The sequence below is a fragment of the Oncorhynchus kisutch genome, linkage group LG11 (assembly GCF_002021735.2).
Source record: "Oncorhynchus kisutch isolate 150728-3 linkage group LG11, Okis_V2, whole genome shotgun sequence".
NCBI classification, from domain to species: domain Eukaryota; kingdom Metazoa; phylum Chordata; class Actinopteri; order Salmoniformes; family Salmonidae; genus Oncorhynchus; species Oncorhynchus kisutch.
Window position 1 is genome coordinate 57,550,115 of NC_034184.2, and position 23,504 is coordinate 57,573,618.

The 23,504-nt window shown below is 46.4% G+C and overlaps 1 protein-coding gene across 1 annotated transcript in view; it reads left to right on the forward strand.

Moving 5' to 3' along the window:
* The window catches only part of LOC109875879 (phenylalanine--tRNA ligase, mitochondrial), a 115,980-nt gene that overhangs the window by 57,800 nt on the left and 34,676 nt on the right, over nt 1-23,504 (forward strand). Inside the window, 2 exon segments of the mRNA XM_074933827.1 lie at nt 497-528; nt 531-621. Coding sequence (XP_074789928.1) covers nt 497-528; nt 531-621 — 123 coding nt within the window.

Sequence of the window (23,504 nt, forward strand, 5' to 3'; positions counted from 1 at the left end):
CACAGATTTGAACGTGTTTTTGTCTTCCTGTTCTATCCTCCACCTAAAATGTTGCCGTGATTTGTTTCAACCTCTACTTTCCACAACACGATTCGAAAGGGAATGTTGTCACAGCATCTCTACTCTTTTGTCATTGACGGTTCTTTATCACCCACTCTTTTGCTCTTCTTCATCTTAGTTTCTCTGTGTGGAAACTCTTTACCCTACATGGATCAGCCAAATAATTGGTCTAAAATTATCTAAAAGTAGCTTTTTCATGGGGATTGTGTAGCAGCTCTAGAACTAGGTTTGAAGTGACTTAGATGATGGGTAGGAAATTCAAAACATGAATTCCATTGGCTGTTGGTTAGAAACTGATTTAAACTCTCAAACAACGTGGTTGGTGGCAGTGGCGAAGACAAACCCAAAGCGTGAATTGCGGTGTCTCCTTTTTAGTTTTTTTCTCTGAATGTTCTTTTTCTTTCTCGTTCTCTTCCCTCCTCAACCTCTCAGTAAGGAACCCACCTCTGACCAACGACATCTACTTCTGGCCGAGGGCTACACGGAGAATGACTTCTATGACCTGGTGAGGAGCATCGGAAGAGACCTAGTGGAGAAGATCGACCAGTTCACACATCCAAAGTAAGACGCCATGTTCTTCACAAGACAGCTGTTACTCTAACACAGTGTTTCCCAGTACTAGCACACCTGGGTCGTATTCATTATGCACACCGTAGCACCGTTTTACAACGAAAACAAACATTTATTTTTGGACAAGTTCAGGTAGTCTCACCACTGTTCAGTCAGTTTGCTTCCATTTGGTTCCTAGTGAATACGACCCTGGTTACTCTTAACACAGTGTTTCGCAGTACTAGCTAGCGCATCTGATTCAACTACTTGACTCACACCTGATTCAAGGGCTTGATGATTAGTTGACCAGTTGAGACAAATAAGTAGAATTGCAGGGGGGTACTCGAGAGGTTTGAGAAACAGAGCTCTCATCCATCACACATCCAAGGTAAGACAGCATTCCCTCAACAAAATGTACAGCAGTGGTACTCAAACAGCAGGCCAAGGGCGCCACCACTGAACAACAATGGGCATATTGTCACACTCAGATGAGGGCATTACAGCTGTAACATTGGTTTATTACTTTCAATTGAATTGTTTCATGAATTGCTACCACCGTGATGAGGTTTTCACTATCCCAAAAACACAGACAACCCTCCCCATGCCCCTCCTCATTCCCCCCATGCCCATTCACCCCTATAAAACGTGCTTGTTTTGAGAGACAAAAAAACCACATAACACGTATACAACTACTAAAAACAAATGACTCTATGCATTACATATTACGAAAATGTATCAAATATGTTAAACTGACTAATTATAATGATACAAGATGCAGTGAATGTTCTTTGTTTGGTTTGTACAGGCTTCTAGGAGATTAGGGGTAAATTGGATCTATTCCACTGCTTGACAAATAGGGTCGGAGAGCAAAGGATAAGCTATACTCAATTCATCAGAGGGGCTCGGGATTGGCTTGTCTGCTGTTTTATAGCGAATGTGTCTCATAGCATCTACACTGAATGAAAATATAAACGCAACATGCAAGAATTTCTAAGATTTTACTGAGTTACCCCTAATTCATATATGGAAATCAGTCAAATTTTAAGAAAGAAATTAGACCCTAATCTATGCTTTTCACATGACTGGGAATACAGATATATGCATCAGTTGGTCACACAAAAATGTAGGGGCCTGGACCAGAAAACCAGTCAGTATCTGGTGTGACCACCATTTGCATCATGCATTGCAACATATCACCTTCACATAAAATTGATCAGGCTGTTTGATTGTGGCATGTGTAATGTTGTCCCACTCCTCTTCAATGGCTGTGCGAAGTTGCTGGATATTGGCAGGACCTGAAACACGCTGGTGTCGATAAAGAGCATCCCAAACATGTTCAATGGGTGACATGTCTGGTGAGTATGCAGGCCATGGAAGAACAGGGACATTTTCAGCTTCCAGGAATTTTGTACAGATCCTTGCAACATGGGACCATGCATTATCATGCTGTACCATGAGGTGATGGTGCTGGATGAATGGCACAACAATGGGCTTCAGGACCTCGTCACGGTATCTCTGTGCATTCAAATTGCCATCAATAAAATACAATTGTGTTGGTTGTCCGTAGCTTATGCATGCCCATACCATAACCCCATCGCCACCAGTGGGCACTCTGTTCACAAAGTTGACATCAGCAAACCGCTCGCCCACACGAAGCCATACAGGCTTCTGCCCAGTACAGTTGAAACCGGGATTCATCCATGAAGAGCACACTTCTCCAGCGTGCAAGTGACCATCGAATGTGAGCATTTGCACACTGGAGTTCATTACGACGCCGAATTGCAGTCAGGTCAAGAACCTGGTGAGGACGACGAGCACGCAGATCAGCTTCCTTGAGATGGTTTCTAACAGTTTGTGCAGAAGGTCTTCGGTTGTGCAAACCCACAGTTTCCTCAGCTGCCAGGAGGCTTGCTTCTCGCAGGTGAAGAAGCCGTATGTGGAGGTCCTGGGCTGGCATGGTTACACGTGGTCTGCGGTTGTGAGGCCAGTTGGACGTACTACCAAATTCTCTAACATTCCTAGCATGTCATTGCACGCTCCCTCCGAACTTGAGACATCTGTGGCATTGTGTTGTGTGACGAAACTACACAACACTTTTATTTTCTACAGCACAAGGTGCACCTGTGTAATGTTCATGATGTTGAATCAGTATTGATATGCCACACCTGTCAGGTGGATGGATTATCTCGGCAAAGGAGACATACTAATTAACAAGGATATAAACAAATTTGTCCACAAAATTTGAGAGAAGTAATATTTTTGAGCATATGGAACATTTCATCTCATGAAACCAACACTTTACTTGTTGCATTTACATTTTTGTTCCTTATGTTTTATCTATCTTTTCTACTTTGACAGCTACTTATTATGCAAGATAATGTGGCCCAACTGAGCCAAGTGTTGTTTGCTCTGAGTGGAGCCCTTAATCTAATGACAATGAAGGACCAAGGGTCAATGTTTGTTAATGGCACATGTTCATTTGATCTGATTCGCATCGCCGACATGAGGCTCGCTCTGTTTGTTTTGCACTCACGCACACACCTACTCTTTCTCTCTCGCTGTCTATTTTGATCTCTTTCTCTTAGTCTCTATTTCTCTCTGCCATAGACACAAACTTCTCTTTCTCTCTCACTCACTCTTGCACACGCGCACACACACACACAATTAACAGACAGAGCCTTTTGGACAAATCCCAGTACTGACAGGAACAAACAGGATTGGCCCAGTGACAGATCAATCACAAAGACTGATTGGCTTTGCCTTGGCTAATGAATTACCACATCAGAGGCCTGATTCCATCTCTTTCCTATCAAGGATTTAGAGTTGCACACAATAAAGGCTCCGTGTTGAAAAGTAGCAGCAGGCTTGGGCGTTCATACCTACCTTGTGCCATACCAGCACTGAACACAAGGGGCGATATTTTCAATCCTCACTGAGCCTTTGTATTCCGGAGGTTAGCAATGCTAACAAATACATGTAAAATACCATAGAGAATACTAACTAAATGCTAACAAGCGCATTGTTTTAATTGTATAAAGTCTCTGACCTAAAATATTTGCAGGACAGACATCCCAGCTCATAAAGTTATATAAGTAACTCAAAGTAGCTACAAATATTCAAATGTATAAAAATGTAAAAAATTCCAATAAATAGTTTCAACGATAGTGACGGTAATAGAAAAACCATCCCGTGACTATTTCCAAATCCCCCGGTATACGGTATATACGATATACCTCCCAAGCCTAGGTAGCAGTAACAACTTTTTAGTAGGACGTTGCCTTGTTCGCCCCCATTTTTACATTTGAAATTTGCAATAAACCCGAAAACACAGGATCGGTGAAAGCAATATGGCAGATGTCTTCACTTCACCAATCCACTCTCACACAAGTCATTGCCGCTCAGGGAAAGGAGACAAAGAGAGGAAGTCACTTTACCAAATTGAGATGCACTCTTGAGCGGGATCCTCCCTCCCTGTAGTGACAAAGCTGTTTCCTTTTCCTCCACAAACCGGTCCTTGGCGTTCACCCCTCAGCCTCAGTGGTTGATGTCTCATTTTTAAATACAGGGCCCGTACTGGTTTACCGATCAGAGAGTGTGTGGATTGTGTTTAATGGCGAAACAAGGGGTCCGCAGTTCGTAAAAACCCCTGTGAACATTCATCTTTGTCCCTGTGCTTAATCTTTTTTAAATAGCAACCTTTTCCCTACACTCCGTTAATGACATCCATAAATATGATATATTCCGTGGTGGCATTAGGGTCTAATGGGTCTGTGTGTGTGTGTGTGTGTGTGTGTGTATGTGTGTGTGTGTGTGTGTGTGTGTGTGTGTGTGTGTGTGTGTGTGTGTGTGTGCGTGCGTGTGTTTATTGTGAACTTGAGACAGAACAGGATCTCTTACTTTCACAATACGTAAATGTCTGTCTGTTTGTATGTCTGTCTGTTCTCCTGTCTATCAGGTATATGTGTCTTTGAGGGTGTTAGTATGTGTGAATTTGAAACAGCATTTTATGACAATGAACCTCCTCAAAGTCATCAGCATTTTGGGATCATTTGTGGTGCAGTTTCACCAATGCATCAGAGCCCCTGCAATACCCCCTTTTTTACCCACAAAGAGATGAGCCGAGATGGGCCATGCTCTCATCGATACGCAGCCCCCCTTTGACAATAAACTTCACAATTACTCAAATTACCGCCACGTGATATCAAACTCCATTTTAGCCCCAGCTACGTGACAGATGTCCTCCCTGTTAACCTTTAGAAATGTCACTTTTATGAACAAAATGGCTGGCTAATTGTTTTTTTCCCCCAGCAGAAACGCTGACTCATGGAGTTGGGCAAGCTGCTCCTGATGAGAGAGGACGGGCGACGGTACCCTTGTGTCTCTGTCTGTACGTCATTTATATTTAACCTGCACAAGGAGAGAGGAGTCTTCCGAGCCTTGTTTCCCCCATCTCCTCGGTGTACACCGTGTCCTGTGAAAAGAGGACACTGCGCCACAAATCAATAAAAGCACAAGCTTTCTCCTTGTCACTGTCCACTACATGGTAAACCATTTTAGTGTTCTTAGTACATTTACATTTGACTAATTTAGCAGACGCTCTTATCCAGAGCAACTTACCATCAGTGAATTCAACTAAAGTAGGTAAAACAACCAGATAACAATCATTGTTTAGAGCAACAAGTACTGTGATTATTTATTATTACAATGTACATAGAGTTAGGGTTACTTCTGTACTGTCAGTGTAATACCTGTTACACTGCCAAATCAAAGCAAATGTTATTGGTCACATACACGTGATTAGCAGATGTTATTGTGGGTGTAGCGAAATGCTTGTGCTTCTAGCTCTGACAGTGCAGTAATATCTAACAAGTAATATATAACAAATTACACAACATATACCCAATACACAAAAAGCTAAGTAGGAATGAATTAAGACTATATACATATGGACGAGCGATGTCGGAGTGGAACAGACTAAGATACAGTAGAAAACATTTTTTTTTAAGTATAGAAAACAGTATATGCAGTTGAATACACTACACTTAGGTTGGAGCCGTTAACTCGTTTTTCAACCACTCCACAAATTTCTTGTCAACAAACATTAGATTTGGCAAATTGGTTAGGACATCTACTTTGTGCATGTAATATAAAAAGAAAACAAAGAATACTCAGTTCAGGGTGTGACAGTACCCCCCCCCCCCACGCAAAGGTGCGGACTCCGGCCGCAAAAACCGAATCAAAAGGGGAGGGTCCGGATGGGCCTTTTTCACGGCGGTGGCTCGGGTGCGGGACGTGGACCCCGCTCTACCTCAGTCTTGGTCCACTTAGGTGGCGCCTCTGGAGCGGGGACCCTTGCAGCGGGCCCCGGACTGAATATCATCGTAGAGGGCGCCACTGGACGGAAAGGAGCCTCTAGACTGAGGAGCAGCTCTGGCAGCTCTGGACAGGAGGGAGATTCCAGCATCGCCGGCTTGACAGGCTGCTCTGGCAGCTCCTGGTTTGCTGACGGCTCTGGCGGCTCCTGGCTGGCGGCTCTGGCGGCTCCTGGCTGGCTGACGGCTCTGGCGGCTCCTGGCTGGCTGACGGCTCTGGCGGCTCCTAGCTTGCTGACGGCTCTGGCGGCTCCTGGCTGGCTGACGGCTCTGGCGGCTCCTGGCTGGCTGATGGCTCTGGCGGCTCCTGGCTGGCCGAAGGCTCTGGCGGCTCCTGGCTGGCTGACGGCTCTGGCGGGTCCTGGCTGACTGGCGACTCTGGCAGGTCCTGGCTGACTGGCGACTCTGGCGGATCCGGACTGGAGGGAGACTCTGGCGGATCCGGACTGGAGGGAGACTCTGGCGGATCCGGACTGGTAGGTTCCGGACTGTGACCCGTCGTGGTAGGTTCCGGACTGCGACCCGTCGTGGTAGCTTCCGGACTGTGACCCGTCATGGTAGGTTCTGGACTGTGACCCGTCGTGGTAGGTTCCGGACAGTGACCCGTCGTGGTAGGTTTCGGACTGTGACCCGTCGTGGTAGGTTCTGGACTGTGACCCGTCGTGGTAGGTTCCGGACTGTGACCCGTTGTGGGAGGTTCCGGTCTGTGGCCCATCGTGGGAGGTCCGGTCTGTAGACTGTTCAGTCTGGACTGGGTACTGTTGCCGGACGCTCTGGACTGGGTACTGTTGCCGGACGCTCTGGACTGGGTACTGTAGCCGGACGCTCTGGACTGGGTACTGTTGCCTGACGCTCTGGACTGGGTACTGTCGCCGGACGCTCTGGACTGGTGAGGTGCACTGTAGGCGTGGTGCCGGTACTGGTGGTACTGGGCTGAGGACACGCACCTCAGGGCAAGTGCGGGAAGGAGGAACAGGGCGTACTGGACTGCCGAGGCGCACTATAGGCCTGGTGCATGGTGCCGGCACTGGTTGTACCGGGCTGGGGACACACACCTCAGGGCGAGTGCGAGGAGCAGGAACAGGGCATACAGGGCTCTGGAGACGCACAGGAAGCCTGGTGCGTGGTGTTGGCACTGGTGGCACTGGGCCGAGGACACGCACCTCAGGGCGAGTGCGGGGAGGAGGAACAGGGCGTACTGGACTGCCGAGGCGCACTATAGGCCTGGTACGTGGTGCCGGCACTAGTGGTACTGGGCCGAGGACACGTACCTCAGAGCGAGTGCGGGGAAGAGGAACAGGGCGTATTGGAATGCCAAGGCGCACTATAGGCCTGGTGCGTGGTACCAGGCTGAGAACACGCACCTCAGGATGACTGCGAGAAGAAAGAACAAGACACACCGGGTTGTGAAGGTGTACCGGAGACCTGTTGTGTATAGCCGGCATCAAATCTTCCGGAACTTTAACACAAGTTTCAGGCTGAGTACGAGGAGCTGGCACAGGTGGCATCGGACAGCTAACACGCTCCTCAGGGCGAATTATTATTATTATTATTATTATAATTTTTTTTTTTTTTTTAACCTTTATTTAACTAGGCAAGTCAGTTAAGAACAAATTCTTATTTTCAATGACGGCCTAGGAACAGTGGGTTAACTGCCTGTTCAGGGGCAGAACGACAGATTTTGTACCTTGTCAGCTCGGGGATTTGAACTTGCAACCTTTCGGTTACTAGTCCAATGCTCTAACCACTAGGCTACACTGCCGCCCCATGCCGTGCATACTACGCCAAACCAACCCCTCTCTCTCTTCACTCTCCTCCAATTTCGTCAACTCCTCGAATGTCTCATAATCACCCCTCCGTTCACTCTCCTCCAATCTGTCCAATAACTCCTCGACAATCTCAGACTCAGCCCTCAACTTTGCCGACTGCTCCAAGTGCCCCCCCAATACATTTTTGGGGCTGCCTCTCGGGCTGCCAGCCACGTTGCCGTGCTGCCTCCTCATACCGGCGCCTCTCTGCTTTCGCTGTCTCCAGCTCTGCCTTGGGGCGGGGATATTCCCCTGGTTGTGCCCAGTGTCCTCCGCCGTCCAGAATTTCCTCCCAAGTCCCTGAGTCCTGCGATCGCTGCTGCTGCCTTTTACCACGCTGCTTGGTCCTTTGTTGGTGGGTTATTCTGTCACGTTCGTCGTAGTGAGAAGACCAAGGCGCAGCGTGATATGAATACATCTTCTATATTCGATGAAGAAAGAACACTAACACAAACTTACAAAACAACAAACGAACGTGACGCTATATATAAACAGTGCAGACACAGGCAACTAGACATAGACAATAACCCACAAAATACCCAAAGAAGATGGCTGCCTAAATATGGTTCCCAATCAGAGACAACGATAAACAGCTGCCTCTAATTGAGAACCAATCTAGGCAACCATATACATACATAAACACCTAGATGGTAAACAACCCCATAAACCTACAAAAAACCCTAGACAGTACAAAAACACAAAAATCACCCATGTCACACCCTGACCTAACCAAAATATATAAAGAAAACAAAGAATACTCAGGTCAAGGCGTGACAAGTATAAAAACCATAGAGATGAACATACTTTGGTGAGCATTCTTACATAGGTATTCCTCTGGTCCAGATGGGATAGGGCAGTGTGCAGGGTGATGGCCATTGCATTGTCTGTGGATCCATTGGGACAGTAAGCAAATTGAAGTGGGTCTAGGGTGGCAGGTAAGGTAGAGGTGATATGATCCTTGACTAGTCTCTCAAAGCACTTCATGATGACAGAGGTGAGTGCTACGGGGCGATAGTCATTAAGTTCAGTTACCTTTGCCTTCTTGGGTACAGGAACAATGGTGGCCATCTTGACGCATGTGGAGACAGCAGACTGGGATAGGGAGAGATTGAATATCCCCTTAAGCACACCAGCCAGCTGTTCTGCGCATCCTCTGAGGACACTGCAAGGGATACCGTCTGGACCGGCAGCCTTGCGAGGGTTAACACGTTTAAATGTTTTACTCCCGTCGGCCACGGAGAAGGAGATCTCACAGTCCTTGGTAGCGAGCGAGCCATGTCGGTGATACATTGTTATCCTCAAAGTGTGCGAAGAATGTGTTTAACCTGTCTGGAAGCAAGACCTCAGTCTCGGCGATGTGGCTGGTTTTCCTTTTGTAGTCCGTGATTGTCTGTAGTTCCTGCCACATACGTCTCGTGTCTGGGCTGTTGAATTGTGACTCCACTTTATCTCTTATATATCTTTATCTCTATACTGACATTTAGCTTGTTTGATTGCCTTGTGGAGTGAATAACTGCACTGTTTATATTCTGCCATAATACCAGTCTCCTTGCCATTGTTAAATGCGGTGGTTCGTGCTTTCAGTTTCGCGCGAATGCTACCATCTATCCACGGTTTCTGGTTAGGGTAGGTTTTAATAGTCACAGTGGGTACTACATCTCCTATACACTTCCTTATAAACTCATTTTCCTACACTACCAGTCCACGTGATAAAAACAACACTGAAGCGAGGATTCCGATTGGTCAGACCAGTGTTGAATAGTACGAAACAGAAGCATTTCCTGTTTGAGTTTCTGCCTATAAGACGGGAGGAGCAAGATGAAGTCTGTGATATGTTGCCTAACATGTTAGGTTACAACAGACTCAGTCATCTGACATCATGTAGAACTGGGTGACTTCCTGATCACAGATGTCAACAATATTCAAATTTAAATCTGGAAAATGATGCATGCTATTGCCTCTTCCCAGTTTGCCAATGGTGGCAATCTTTTGAAGCAGGACGTTTCCCCACAGTGTAAGATTATGTCACATTGCTGAGTCTGCCTTTAAGCATACTATTATTTCAACTACCTCTAAAAGCCCAGGGATTGGACAAAAGAACAGCAAGAGTAATTTGATCAGTCAATCAATCAATCAGCCAACTGATCCTTAAATTCATCAATTCATCATTCCGACTCAAAGGTCTGCGTCTCGTTCTGTCTAAAAGGCCTCAAAGGCCCCAAACAGTATTCTTCTATTATAGCCTTTGAAATCGCAATATGACAGACATGCGTAACTCCTTTAAATGTCACATCACCGCAGAAACTCCTCCAGGTGATGTACAGCACCTGACATTCAAACAAACCATTCCAATCTTTCTCAAGATTTTGATGGGGTGAAATACAAGTTGCATTGCCAGAAATGTCACATCAAAGTCTAATCAGCTCAAAGTTGAGAATTCCGTTTGAATGCCGTTTTGAAAAGACAACAATGGTTTGGGTTGCCTTTGTGTCGTGCTGTAGTCAACAGTGAGCCGTTTTACTGGCCTGCACGAGTATTCCTCGGACGTTGCGCTACAAATCAAAGCTGATAGGCACTCAAATGTAACACAAATCTGCATTTATTGGTCCGTAACGCTGTCAGATGTAAACGGGACAGATTAATTTGGAAAGTCGACTGCGCTGTCAATCAAGCTGACAGCTTGGACAGGAAGTACTTCTGTACGCCAGTGGCGGGCAGGCGGGTGAGCGGTGAGAAAGGTCTAACTCTGAGCCCCCGCGCGGATGATGTTGCGTTGCAGCAGATGAGGTGTTTTACAACCTCCCAGGGAAGGTAGTAAAATGTGGGCTGTTTTTTTTCTTCCGGTGTTTCGATACCGGTCTCTTACCCTGAGTCAGTGAATGGCACAGTCGGTTAGTAACATTAGTAACATCATATTAACATGTTAACATCCGTTAAGCTATATTACCATGTCACTACAAAGGTGTTACTAAGTAAGTAGCAATAAAGGTACAAATAAATATGTTACAACTCTACAATCTTATGAGGGGGGCATGTTCCGTTGATACCCCCCATGCTGGTTTATATTTACCAATGTGCGTCGTTGTCATGGTGTATGCCAGGCTGTTGTCTGGTCGCTGTGATATGCTGCATGCTCTCTATGTGTGACGCACATGACCAAGTGTGTGTGTAAAGGCACACGCGTGTGTGAGTGGGTGCGTCCCTGTGTGTGTACTCTTTAACCCTGTCTGGCCTTAACTCAGTATGAGCCAAAGCACCTCTCACCTCCACCACACGTGGCCTGACCCTTCGTCTGTCCCTTACAAGGCCCAAGCATCTCTCCTCTACTCAGCAGGAAAGTAAACACTAGGCCGCCATCTTTTGGATTGAATGAACGATTTACTGCTTGCACACTCAGGGAGAAAAAAGCTGAAAGATTTAGACAACAGGAACATGGAGGGAGTGCGTGCATGAAAGAGGGAGAGCCATGCAGAGCATCCTGTCACGGGATCAGTGAAATGTTTAGAGATAAATGGAGAGGAGAGGTGTGTGTGTGTGTGTGTGTGTGTGTGTGTGTGTGTGTGTGTGTGTGTGTGTGTGTGTGTGTGTGTGTGTGTGGTTGACAAATGGCTGTCTTCGGCAGTGAGTTGCTGTAGAGAGCTAGACTTGTTAAAAATCTGCCCTCTTTGTTGTAACCCTCCAGGGATCTTTCCAGAAGGCGAGGCGAAGCAGCAGGCTAATGCCCAGCACCGCCCCTGAGAGAGAGAGAGAGAGAGAGAGAGAGAGAGAGAGAGAGAGAGAGAGAGAGAGAGAGAGAGAGAGAGAGAGAGAGAGAGAGAGAGAGAGAGAGAGAGAGAGAGAGAGAGAGAGAGAGAGAGAGAGAGAGAGAGAGAGAGAGAGAGAGAGAGAGAGAGAGAGAGAGAGAGAGAGAGAGAGAGAGAGAGAGAGAGAGAGAGAGAGAGAGAGAGAGAGAGAGAGAGAAAATATATCCCAGGGAGGGGCATAACTGGCAGGGAGAGTGGGGTATCCTGGGATGGACAGTATGTGTAGGGGGGGGGGGGGGGGGGGGGGGGCTGGCAGAGAGTGAGAGGGAGGGGACCAGGGAGGGGATTGAGTTTAATGGAGCACTGAGAGGAGCTACTGCAGGAAACGCCTGTGAATAATGCATCGTTGTTTACCGTGCACACTTCAATACGGTGCAGAGTGCATTACTCTATATCACACACAATTTGTTACTCACAAAATGTAAGATGTTTAAAAGTATATGCATATAGAACGCAAATTACAGTGCAATGGCAGATGGTAAAGTATTTGCCAAAACGTTATCAAAGGGAAATTACATTTGCCTTCAAATGATTTGTCAAGTGTGAAATTTGAACCATTACATAACATTACATTTCTCCAATTAAAAATCTGAATCATTAGGGGGATCCATATTATGAAATTAACATTCCATACTTTAGAGATGGCAACCCTTTCAAAATCATTAAAGAAAAAATTACAAATTCCCAGTCTCCCTTCCCTTCTGTACGTAATAGAATCCCAACGTCTTTATGATCTCCTGCTCGTATACAGTATCCCAAGTTATTAGGTCTTTATTAGCCCACAGCATTAGTGCACAGTGCACCGTATCCCCCAGAGTTTTCTAACAGGCAGAGCTTTATGACATTAGCCGGCTGAACTGAGCGTAATGGGAGCTCGACCAGATTTATGCTGAAGGTGCTGCCAAGCGGCCCGGGGCAGCTGGGTAATCTGGATGTAATTGAGAGTGGGGGTCACAGGGGAAGAGCCCCTCGGGCTGACAGGTCTGCCACAATGCACTGTTTTGGTGCCGTGCAGACTTTTCCAGTATTGTGGCTCCTGACATAGGTGAACATACAGTAGTAATACACTGCTATAGTGAGTGACCCTTTGATAGAGGGAAAGAAGTGGTGTACTGTAAATCCTCATAGTAACTTTCCTTTCTACAAGCATGCTATTCTGTGATCAGTTTGATATGTGTGCACATGGTGCCATTTTGTCAGCATAACCAATAAACCATTTAATCTGCTAATGTTCTTGCCCTGGTTTTATTAAATAAAGGCTGTCCGACTTGGTTTTATTTCCTCATTAACAGGTGGACCGGCCAGTGCACGGGCATCCTCAATTAATCGCTGCAGATGCAGGTGCACCTTTTCCCGCAGACAGCTTCCCATTGATTTCCAACCGTAAACACCATTCTGTTAGGGTGAGAGGCTTCAAATGGAGCTGTCAATTTGAAACTCAGAAAAGGAAGAGATAGAGACAGGGAAGGAGAGACAGGGAAGGAGAGAGAGAGACAGGGAAGGAGAGAGAGAGACAGGGAAGGAGAGAGAGAGACAGGGAAGGAGAGAGAGAGAGACAGGGAAGGAGAGAGAGAGAGACAGGGAAGGAAGGAGAGAGACAGGGAAGGAGAGATAGAGACAGGGAAGGAGAGAGAGAGACAGGGAAGGAGAGAGAGAGACAGGGAAGGAGAGAGAGCGATGGGGGGGGAGAAGAGGTAAAGAGAACTAGGAAAGAGCAGTCTGGAGTTTCAGCCTGTCATAACCACTGTTCGTCAACGTCGTAGCTAAGCAGCGTTGATTAGGAACATCCGGCCCATCGGTGGAGACGCCGCTCCACCCTAGCTGGCTGAGGCCTGCTGCGTCTTTGGCTAAGAGCAGAGAATGTCGGACAGTTCTCTGAGATCCTTCAGACAACCGACACTCATCAATTATTGCTGACTCTACACTGTCCCCTCTTATTATTTTGTCAAGATATTGACCAATTCATCACATTCATCCGCCCCACAAGCCCCCGAGCTGTCGTAAAGAATACGGACAAGGAATCTCCGTCTACAGCCTCAGGGACGGACATCAGCCATTTTGAGAGATGTAACTCGTTTGGGAAGTCATGCGTACGGCGGTATGCCCTCCTCCGCCTAGCACAGCGAAGCAGGTGCTTCTTGTCCTTGATCCAGCAATGATTCATCGTCCCGTTCGCATCGCAAACAGTTTATGTAAGGTTGTTTTATGATGAAGACCACAGTTGGACGAGAGCTTCCTTGAATCACTGCTTTTGGCGCTGAGTCACAGTCCGTAGTAGTGGATCCCTGAGAGTTTAGCCGTGGTGATTCATCCCCTCATGAAGTGCTGTGCCATCTGATGAAAACCGGTGTAGCGTGGCCAAAGTGCTTGTTTACCGCGACTCCTCACTTTCTCTCACTGGTGCCCAGTCGCAGCCACTCTCTCCCTGTACACTCGCACACGGGAAATGATTCGCTCTCCAGCCGCATGGGCCAACTAAATGGCCGTACCAGGCTTAAAACTACGACTCTGTTGACTAGGCACATTGCCCAAAAAAGCCCACTTTGGATTTCTAGTGGAACTCCCAATAAAACGAACAAGGAACAGGGCAGAGAGGGTTCCATGACATGGACAGCCAAATGGATTGGGAAAGCTATAGGGAAGCAGACTAGGGACCGACAACTCGAATGAACAAAATCATACAGAAAAGGATCTGAAAGTAAACATAGTCCCATATAGGGGTACTATTTGTTCACTGATTGAAGCCTGAATCTACATGATTACCTGGTTTCGTGTTATTGACTATACAGTTAACAGGTAAAAAAAAAAATTGATTAGTACAATATGTCAAGTGCCTTAAACAAATGGCATGGAAATCAAATAAATGGTTAACACAGACTCAAAAAAGCTACCACGGAGCGAGGAAGAGAGACGCACCATGTTAGCTCCGTGGTCCAAGAGGAGTATCAATGGAATTTTCTCTATAATTATAGTGTTTACTAATTAGTGGAAGACATGGATGGGGTAATGTGTGTGGGTAGTGAATGGGGTCTATGTAATGAGTATTGGGCTCTGGGAGAACGCTAAAATAAATGGGAGCCCCTTGCCACATTTTACTCTAAAGGCATCTCTGCCGCCATTACTTTAGATTTTTTTATCCTATCGGCCATTATCCTCATCCCACTGAAAGAAGTCGGTGAGGGAAGCACTTATATTAAGTGCCGATTCAGAAACACTCCAATTGAGTCGGTTGTCTGTTGAGCAACTTTATTCTACAAAGTTACTCTTTCCTTCACAAGGACTTCTCACCTAGCTCGTTTCTAAGAAATGAAATGGGGCCTTGTTCCGATGTGTCGAAGGTGGAGATGAACTTCGATCCGGCCAGACTGAAGAGGGTCCTTGGAGTAGGATGGTTCTAGGGGAGGAAAGGGTGAGAGAGAGGGAGAGAGAGAAATAGGGAGTGAGAGAGAGTTGGGGCTTAGGGCTATCTACTGGATCAATTCAGTAATTAGAGCAGTGGCAAGGCAGGCAGGCGACAAAAGCCAGACTGGAATGACTCTTTCCTCCACTGAGGGATCATGGAAAGATGATTTGAAATGCAGGACTTGTGATTGCGTGGGTGTATGTATTTGTGACTTTGTGCATTGATGTGTTTGGTTTATCAGCTATGGTCAACCACAATAGTCTTAGTGAGTTTGAGAAGCAGTATTGGAATGGAAAACCTCTAAAAAAGTTTTGCTTTTGGCCCCAGACTGTCATCCAGGGAAAAACACTGGTCCGGGATGGCAGGTAACCGATGGACTATTGAGTCAAACAGCAACAGAGAGCATGTAAGTGAGAGGCTGTTTGAATACTTCACATTAGAGCAAAGGGGAATGACATCTTCCTGGTTGAATTTGGCGTTTGCAGCTTCAGTGCTGGCCACTGGCTAGGCGTCTAGGGGGCTAATGCTGCCAGCAAAAGGTCAAGTTGAATGTCACTCTTTACTCTGCTCTTATAAACAGAGGGTCGCGGGGGACTCTGCCTGGAACTCGCTCAGCAAAACCGTGCTCAGTAATCATCATTACAAACAACACTCCCAGGCGTGCATGCACACACGGACACACACCCAGTCCTGCAGCTGTCCCTCTCGACCTTACAGCCTCTGAAGACAGACAGCGAGCTGAATATACCCATCACTGTCCACTGCCGTGTAGAACAGTCTACAGTCCAGAGGCCATCAATCACAGCATGAGTGACACGCCTATAACAGGAGAGAAGAGGGAGGGTGAGGGGAAGGGAGGAGAGGAAAGAAGAGGGAGTGACAGGAGAAGGGAGGTTAGGGAGGGGTAGAGAGGGAGGTCACTGCTAATGTGTGGAAGTGGAGGAAGAAATTGAGAAGAGGATGATGGACAGGAAAAGGAGATTCATTCATCCACTTTCTCACACCACACACGTTCTCCCCAAACACATGGGGGAGTATACAAACGCAACGTTATGACTATAACCACTGTTCCCTGAAGGAGGGAAACGGGGCCAAACAGGTGTTGTACCTCGTTTCCTTCCTTCATGGAACAGGAGTTATATTCATAACGTTACGTTCCTTTTCAGTCAGTCAACTTCAGTACAACATACTATGGGGAAATCACACCCCAAGCCGACCCCAATGGATACTAAAGGAAACAGCCCATGGCAGAACAACCAGACCTGACCCTGCCAGATGCATCAGTCTGAGTGCACACACAGCGCACTGCCTAGTGACTTTCCCTTGTCTCAGCTGTAAGCACACATGGATCAGTGACATTCATGCAATTAAAACCTCACGAAAGTGTCTGGTGATGACCAACTCACCGTAGCAGAGTGCCCTGCTACAAGCTGAATTATCAAAACGGGACATAAAGCTGGTCACATAACTGGATATCCCGGGTCCGTTCAATGTATATTCATAAAGCTTGCACCGGACACAGTGTAACCTCTGTTGCACTTCAGAAGCAAAAGGAGGAGACGAAATGTGAAAATGGTCAAAAGCTAAGGGCCTGTAGGACTTAGCCATGACTTTCAGGGGGAAGGCAACGTCACCTTAGAGTCGCCGGGGGTGATCTGTGTACAGGAAAAGTGTATGGATAACGCATTGAGGTCCCCAACACGTTTAGCGAAGGCCAAAGCCATGAGCAGGGAGGTTTTGTAGGAGATGATCTTCAGATCCACATACTCCAGAGGCTCAAAGGGTGCACAGAGTGCCTCCAAAACCAGCGACAAGTCCCATGTGGCCAAAAAAAGAGATGACTTACACCTTCCAAGGAACTGCACAACCAGGTGAGGCTCCCACAATTCAACAGTGAAGAGGCAATTCCGGGATGAGTTCCTCCGTCCAGTGAAGAGTTCCTTTGTCCAGTGTCTGTGTTCTTTAGCCCATCTTAATCTTTTCTTTTTATTGGCCAGTCTGAGATATGGCTTTTTCTTTGCAACTCTGCCAAGAAGGCCAGCATCCCGGAGTCGCCAGTTGAGGACTAGACTATTACCAGTATACATGGATGACGGCGGACGGCGTTTGTATCTCAAACTAGACACCCTGATGTACTTGTCCTCTTGCTCAGTTGTGCACCGGGCCTCCAACTCCTCTCTCTATTCTGGTTAGAGACAGTATGCGCTGTTCTGTGAAGGGAGTAGTACACAGCGTTGTACGAGATCTTCAGTTTCTTGGCAATATCTCTGATTAGTTAACACAATGTGCCATTGGAACGCAGGAGTGATGGTTGCTGATAATGGGCCTCTGTACGCCTATATAGAAATATTCCATAAAAAAATATGCAGTTTCCAGCTACAAAAGTAATTTACAACATTAACAATGTCTACACAGTATTTCTGATTTTAATGGACAAAAAAAAAAATTCTTTCAAAAACAAGGACATTTCTAAGTTATCCCAAACTTGTGAACGGTAGTGTATTTCTGTTTTTTATTTTTAGTAAATTTGCCCAAAATTATAGAAACCTGTTTTTGCTTTGTCATTATGTGATATTGTGTGTAGATTGTCGAAAAAGTCCAGGGGTTTGAATACTTTCCGAAGGCACTGTAGATGTGGTTGGGGGGGGTGGTTATAACATTTCCTTCACATGACCCATCAATTTTGACAAGTGTGTCGGGTAAGCATAATCTAATAATGATAAAATATTTATAAAATATTTTTATTTGGAAATTTAAAAAATAAAAATGTTTTACACATACCTGATTTGTTTGATATTAATAGTTAGCAATTAATACTTAACAAATCGGAGGATGTGTCTGTCCTGTTATTGTCTGTGTTTTTATGGTCTCCACTCTAGTTCTCTGCAGCTAATCTGGGCGGTATGGTCACTAGAGATGGCTTGAGCTGACAAATTAGTTTAAGACTGCGTTACATTGACAAAATCTGGTGGGTGTAACCGAGATAGAGATAGCCTGGAGGAGTTTAGAACAATTCCTCATTGTCACTAAATCATCCTTGCATCTGGGAAACTAAGCCAGGGTGGGGTTAAGACATCAACCCACGTGCAGATAACGACAGGATGAACCCAGAGTGGCCTATGATGCTCCTTGGTCTGCATGGGAGGGGGTTAAACCAACCATGACTGAGCATTTTTAGTGTCAGCTCTATGTAGTCCTCTGCATTTGTGTAAAGGTTAGGTTACTCGGTCCAACACTCAAGGGTAGGGGGTCGACTTTATTTAATCGATATTAAATAAAGATGATTGTTTGAAGAAATGACCAAATCTCTCTCAGTACTGAATTTACACGACACAATGCAAGCAATCACTTCACTGTATCATTTACACCTTCTGTATCCTGTGCATGTGACAAATAAACAGATTTGATTTGATATAGCGTGTGTTTACCACATGGCCTCACATGTGAATCCTTGGGTGGGGTGGGGCTATGGCTGGGTGGGGCTAAGGCTTAAGAGGGTGTGAGCGATGCTGAATGGGTGTAGACAGAGAAGTGCTCTCCAGTAGATTTACTGGCCATTTTCTCAAAAGGGGGGTTATAGGTTTATCAACTTTAAAATCAGAAATACTTTCCCATTGTTCCTCAACAGCAGTGTATGATAAACCGTTTTCTAGCTCTGATTCTCTATTTTTATCCAAAAAACACCATTTCAAATTTTGCTACATAAGACCAAATCAAAACGGTTGGTCACATATGCATAAACAGAGTATGCATTTGAAAAGTGCCCTCCGTGCTACGTTTCACATACTTTGATTTGGACTCATACTCTGACCCTCCCGTGCCCCAGAGTCTCTCCCCATCTGTTGATACACGCCACCACTCACATATTGTCGGTTCTGTCCAACAAAAGCAGGGCGATGTGTCTGTCGTGATCATCTTGCGGGATACAACTCAACCCATGCAAGCTCCCTGACAATAGCAGAGGGTCCCACCACTGGGCCATGGTTCAAATGCCTGACAGGGACACCCGAAGTGAGTGTCTTAGGCTGCGAGATGCATCCAGGTGTGGCTAGCACTCAGCGCTTGAAGGGCTGCATCAACAATAGCCCCAGAGGAACCACTTCCATCACAGAAGCCATCATCCCCAGTAGGCATTTGCATTGGCGAAAACACACTGTGGTGCCAAGCCTACATTTGACAAAGCAGAGCCGGAACTCGGACAGCCTCTGTGGGGATAGAAAAACGTGATACGCGAGTGAGTCTAGCTCAAGACCCAGAAACTGAATGCGCTGAGATGGAGTCAGACAGCTCTTTTTATGGTTTCTTATGAAACCTTGAGATAGAATAAGGGACAGTACCATGGATGTGTGTTACACTGCTTGCCCGCTCTTCACCAGCCAATCGGCTGAAATTGCTGGCGGCTGATTTGTAGACTCTTAGGTGCTTAATGAGGAACCAGGAAATACCGGCTGTACCAGCCATCCTAGATCTTCGACATAGGAACCACTCAGATTGCTTGCTTCTGGAGATCGTAAGGATATTTCCTCCCTCAAAACGTGCGCAGAGGCCTAGGGAACAGTTGAGGTGATGAGGCTGCAGAAGCGTGGGACCGCACAACAAATTAGCCTATACCCTGACGTCACTGTTCGCATAATCCAGGCTGACACTGAGCATGCACGCCGTTGGTCGGAGCAGACAGCGAGCCTACCATGAAGTGTTAGCTGAAGGGGTGGGACACCACCTTGTGGACTGGGAGAGATTCGGTTATTTTTACATTCCCACCACTCTTGACAACCGTGTGTCTGAACATGGAGAAGGGATACTTTTTATCGAAATCACACGCACAACTCTTTTGACACCTGTGAACATTGTGGAAAATGTGTTTATGTGCCAAGGTTTGGCTAAAGCCCATCCCACTCTGGCGATCAGTGACGTACCCTGATTGGCAGTCCTGCATAGGGGTACTGTTATCACAACGAGCCTCACTCGGTTTAGGCATTAAGAAGCGTTCCAGTAATCGGCCGGCACCCAGCACTGGACAACACGCATAAAAAATTGACACAAGGAAAAAAAAACATTATCATGGAGTTTATCCTAGTGACCAGTCATGGGTAGCCTACTGGCGACAAAGTGCCTTGTAACCTAGTTGGGAATGGGACAGACATCTCTGAAATAACGGACCCCTTCTGTGGTAATTGACAGGGTGATTCTTAATCTAATCTAATTCCAAGGAATCAAAAGCACTGAGCAGCAGAAAGACAGCTAATTTTGGGGTTCATATGAAGCAGCGAGATTGCAAATAAAGAGAAGAGATGGCCACCTCGTTTCGCCTTCCTAGGAAACTATGCAGTATTTTTTATGCGTTATTTCTTACATTGTTACCCCAGGAAATCTTAGGTATTATTACATACAGTCGGGAGGAACTATTGGATATAAGAGCAATGTCAACTCACCAACATTACGACCAGGAATACTTTCCCGAAGCGGATCCTTTGTTTGGCCCACCACTCAGGACAATGGATCAGATCCCAGCCGGCGACCCAAAACAACGGCCCTGCAGAAGGGGCAGACGGAGCAGTCTTCTGGACAGGCTCCGTAGACGGGCACATCACGCACCGCTCCCGAGCATACTACTCGCCAATGTCCAGTCTCTTGACAACAAGGTAGACGAAATCCGAGCAAGGGTCAGAGACTAACGTTCTTTGTTTCACGGAAAAATGGCTCACTCGAGACACGCTATCGGAGTCGGTATGCCTTATGATTAACGAGACGTGGTGTGATCATAACATACAGGAACTCAAGTCATTTTGTTCACCTGACTTAGAATTCCTCACAATCAAATGCCGACCGCATTATCTACCAAGAGAATTCTCTTCGATCATAATCACAGTCGTGTATATTCCCCCCTAAGCAGACACATTGACGGCCCTGAAAGAACTTTATTCGATTCTATGTAAACTGGAAACCACATATCCTGAGGCTGAGTTTATTATAGCTGGGGATTTTAACAAGGCTAATCTGATATCAAGCCTCTGTAAATTCTATCAGCATATTGATTGTGCGACCCGGGCTGGCAAAACTCTTGATCATTGTTATTCTAACTTCCGCTACGTATATAAGGCCCTCCCCCGCCCTCCTTTTGGAAAAGCCCGAAAAGCCCAAAACTAAAACAGAAAGCACCCGCGCTCAGGTCTGTTCAACGCTGGTCTGACCAATCGTATTCCACGCTTCAAGATTGCTTCGATCACGTGGACTGTGATATATTCCGCATCGCGTCGAACAACAACATTGATGAATACGCTGATTCGGTGAGCAAGTTTATTGGCAAGTGCATCGGTGATGTTGTACCCACAGCGTCTCTTAAAACATTGCCCAACCAGAAACTGATGGCAGCATTCACGCAAAACTGAAAGCGTGAACCACTGCTTTTAATCAGGGCAAGGTGACCGGAAACATGGCCGAATACAAAGAGTGTAGCTATTCCCCCCTCAAGGCAATCAAACAAGCTAAGCGTCAGTATAGCGACAAAGTAGAGTCGCAAATTAACGGCTCAGACACGAGAGGTATGTGGCAGGGTCTACAGTCAATCACGGACTACAAAAGAAAAACCAGCCTGTCGCGGACCACGATGTCTTGCTCCCAGACAGACTAAACAACTTATTTGCTCACTTTGAGGACAATACAGTGCCACTGAAACGGCCCGCTACCAAAACCTGCAGGCTCTCCTTCACTGCAGCCAATGTGAGAAAAACGTGTTAACCCTCGCAAGGCTGCAGGCCCAGACGGCATCCCCAGCCGCGTCCTCAGAGCATGTGCAGACCAGCTGGCTGGTGTGTTTACGGACATATTCAATCAATCCTTATCCCAATCTGCTGTTCCCACATGCTTCAAGAGGGCCATCGTTGTTCCTGTTCCCAAGAAAGCTAAGGTAACTGAGCTTAATGATTACCGCCCCATAGCACTCACTTCCTGTCATCATAAAGTGCTTTGAGAGACTAGTCAAGGACCATATCACCTCCACCCTACCTGACACCCTAGACCCACTCCAATTTGCTTACCGCCTCAATAGGATCACGGACAACGCAATCGCAATCACAATGCACACTGCCCTAACCCATCTGGACAAGAGGAATACCTATGTAAGAATGCTGTTCATCGACTACAGCTCAGCATTTAACACCATAGTACCCTCCAAACTCCTTATTAAGCTCGAGACCCTGGGTCTCAACCCCGCCCTGTGAAACTGGGTCCTGGACTTCCTAACAGCCGCCTCTAGATGGTGAGGATCGGTAACAACATCTCCACCCCGCTGATCCTCAACACTGGGGCCCCACAATGGTGCGTTCTCAGCCCTCTCCTGTACTCCCTGTTCACCCACGACTGCGTGGCCATGCAAGACTCCAACTCAATCATCAAGTTTGCAGACGACACTACAGTGGTAGGCTTGATTACCATGAAAGACGAGACAGCCTACAGGGGGGAGGTGAGGGCCCTCGGAGTGTGGTGTGAGGAAATAACCTCACACTCAATGTCAACAAAACAAAGGAGATGATCGTGGACTATAGGAAACAGCAGAGGGAGCGGCCCCCTATCCACATCGACAGGACAGTAGTGGAGAGGGTGGAAGGTTTTAAGTTCCTTGGTGTACACATCACTGACAAACTGAAATGGTCCACCCACACAGACAGTGTGGTGAAGAAGGCGCAGCAGTGCGTCTTCAACTTCAGGAGGCTGAAGAAATTTGGCTTGTCACCAAAAAACTCACAAACTTTTACAGATGAACAATCGAGAGCATCCTGTCGGGCTGTATCACCGCCTGGTACGGCAAATGCTCCGCCCCATAACCATAAGGCTCTCCAGAGGGTAGTGAGGTCTGCACAACGCATGACCAGGTACAAACTACCTGCCCTCCAGGACACCTACACCACCTGATGTCACAGGAAGGCCAAAAAGATCATCAAGGACAACAACTACCTGAGCCACTGCCTGTTCACCTTGCTATCATCCAGAAGGTGAGGTCAGTACAGGTGCATCAAAGCGGGGACCGAAAAACAGCTTCTGTCTCAAGGCCATCAGACTGTTAAACAGCCATCACTAACATTGTGTGGCTGCTGCCAACATACTGACTCAACTCCAGCCACTTTAATAATGGAAAAATGTATGTAATAAATGTATCACTAGCCACTTTAAACAATGCCACTTTATATAATGTTTACATACCCTACATTACTCATCTCATATGTATATACTGTACTCTATACCATATACTATATTTATTATATTTTCATGTATATATTCTTATTCATTCCTTTACACTTGTGTGTATAAAGTAGTTGTTGTGAAATTGTTAGGTTAGATTACTTGTTAGATATTACTGCATGGCCGGAACTAGAAGCACAAGCATTTCGCTACACTCGCATTAACATCTGCTAAACATGTGTATGTGACAAATCAAATTTGATTTGATTTGATAATAGCATGGTCGTGTCCAATCCTGCTTGTTCCATCGAAGCCGCTACCAACCACCATT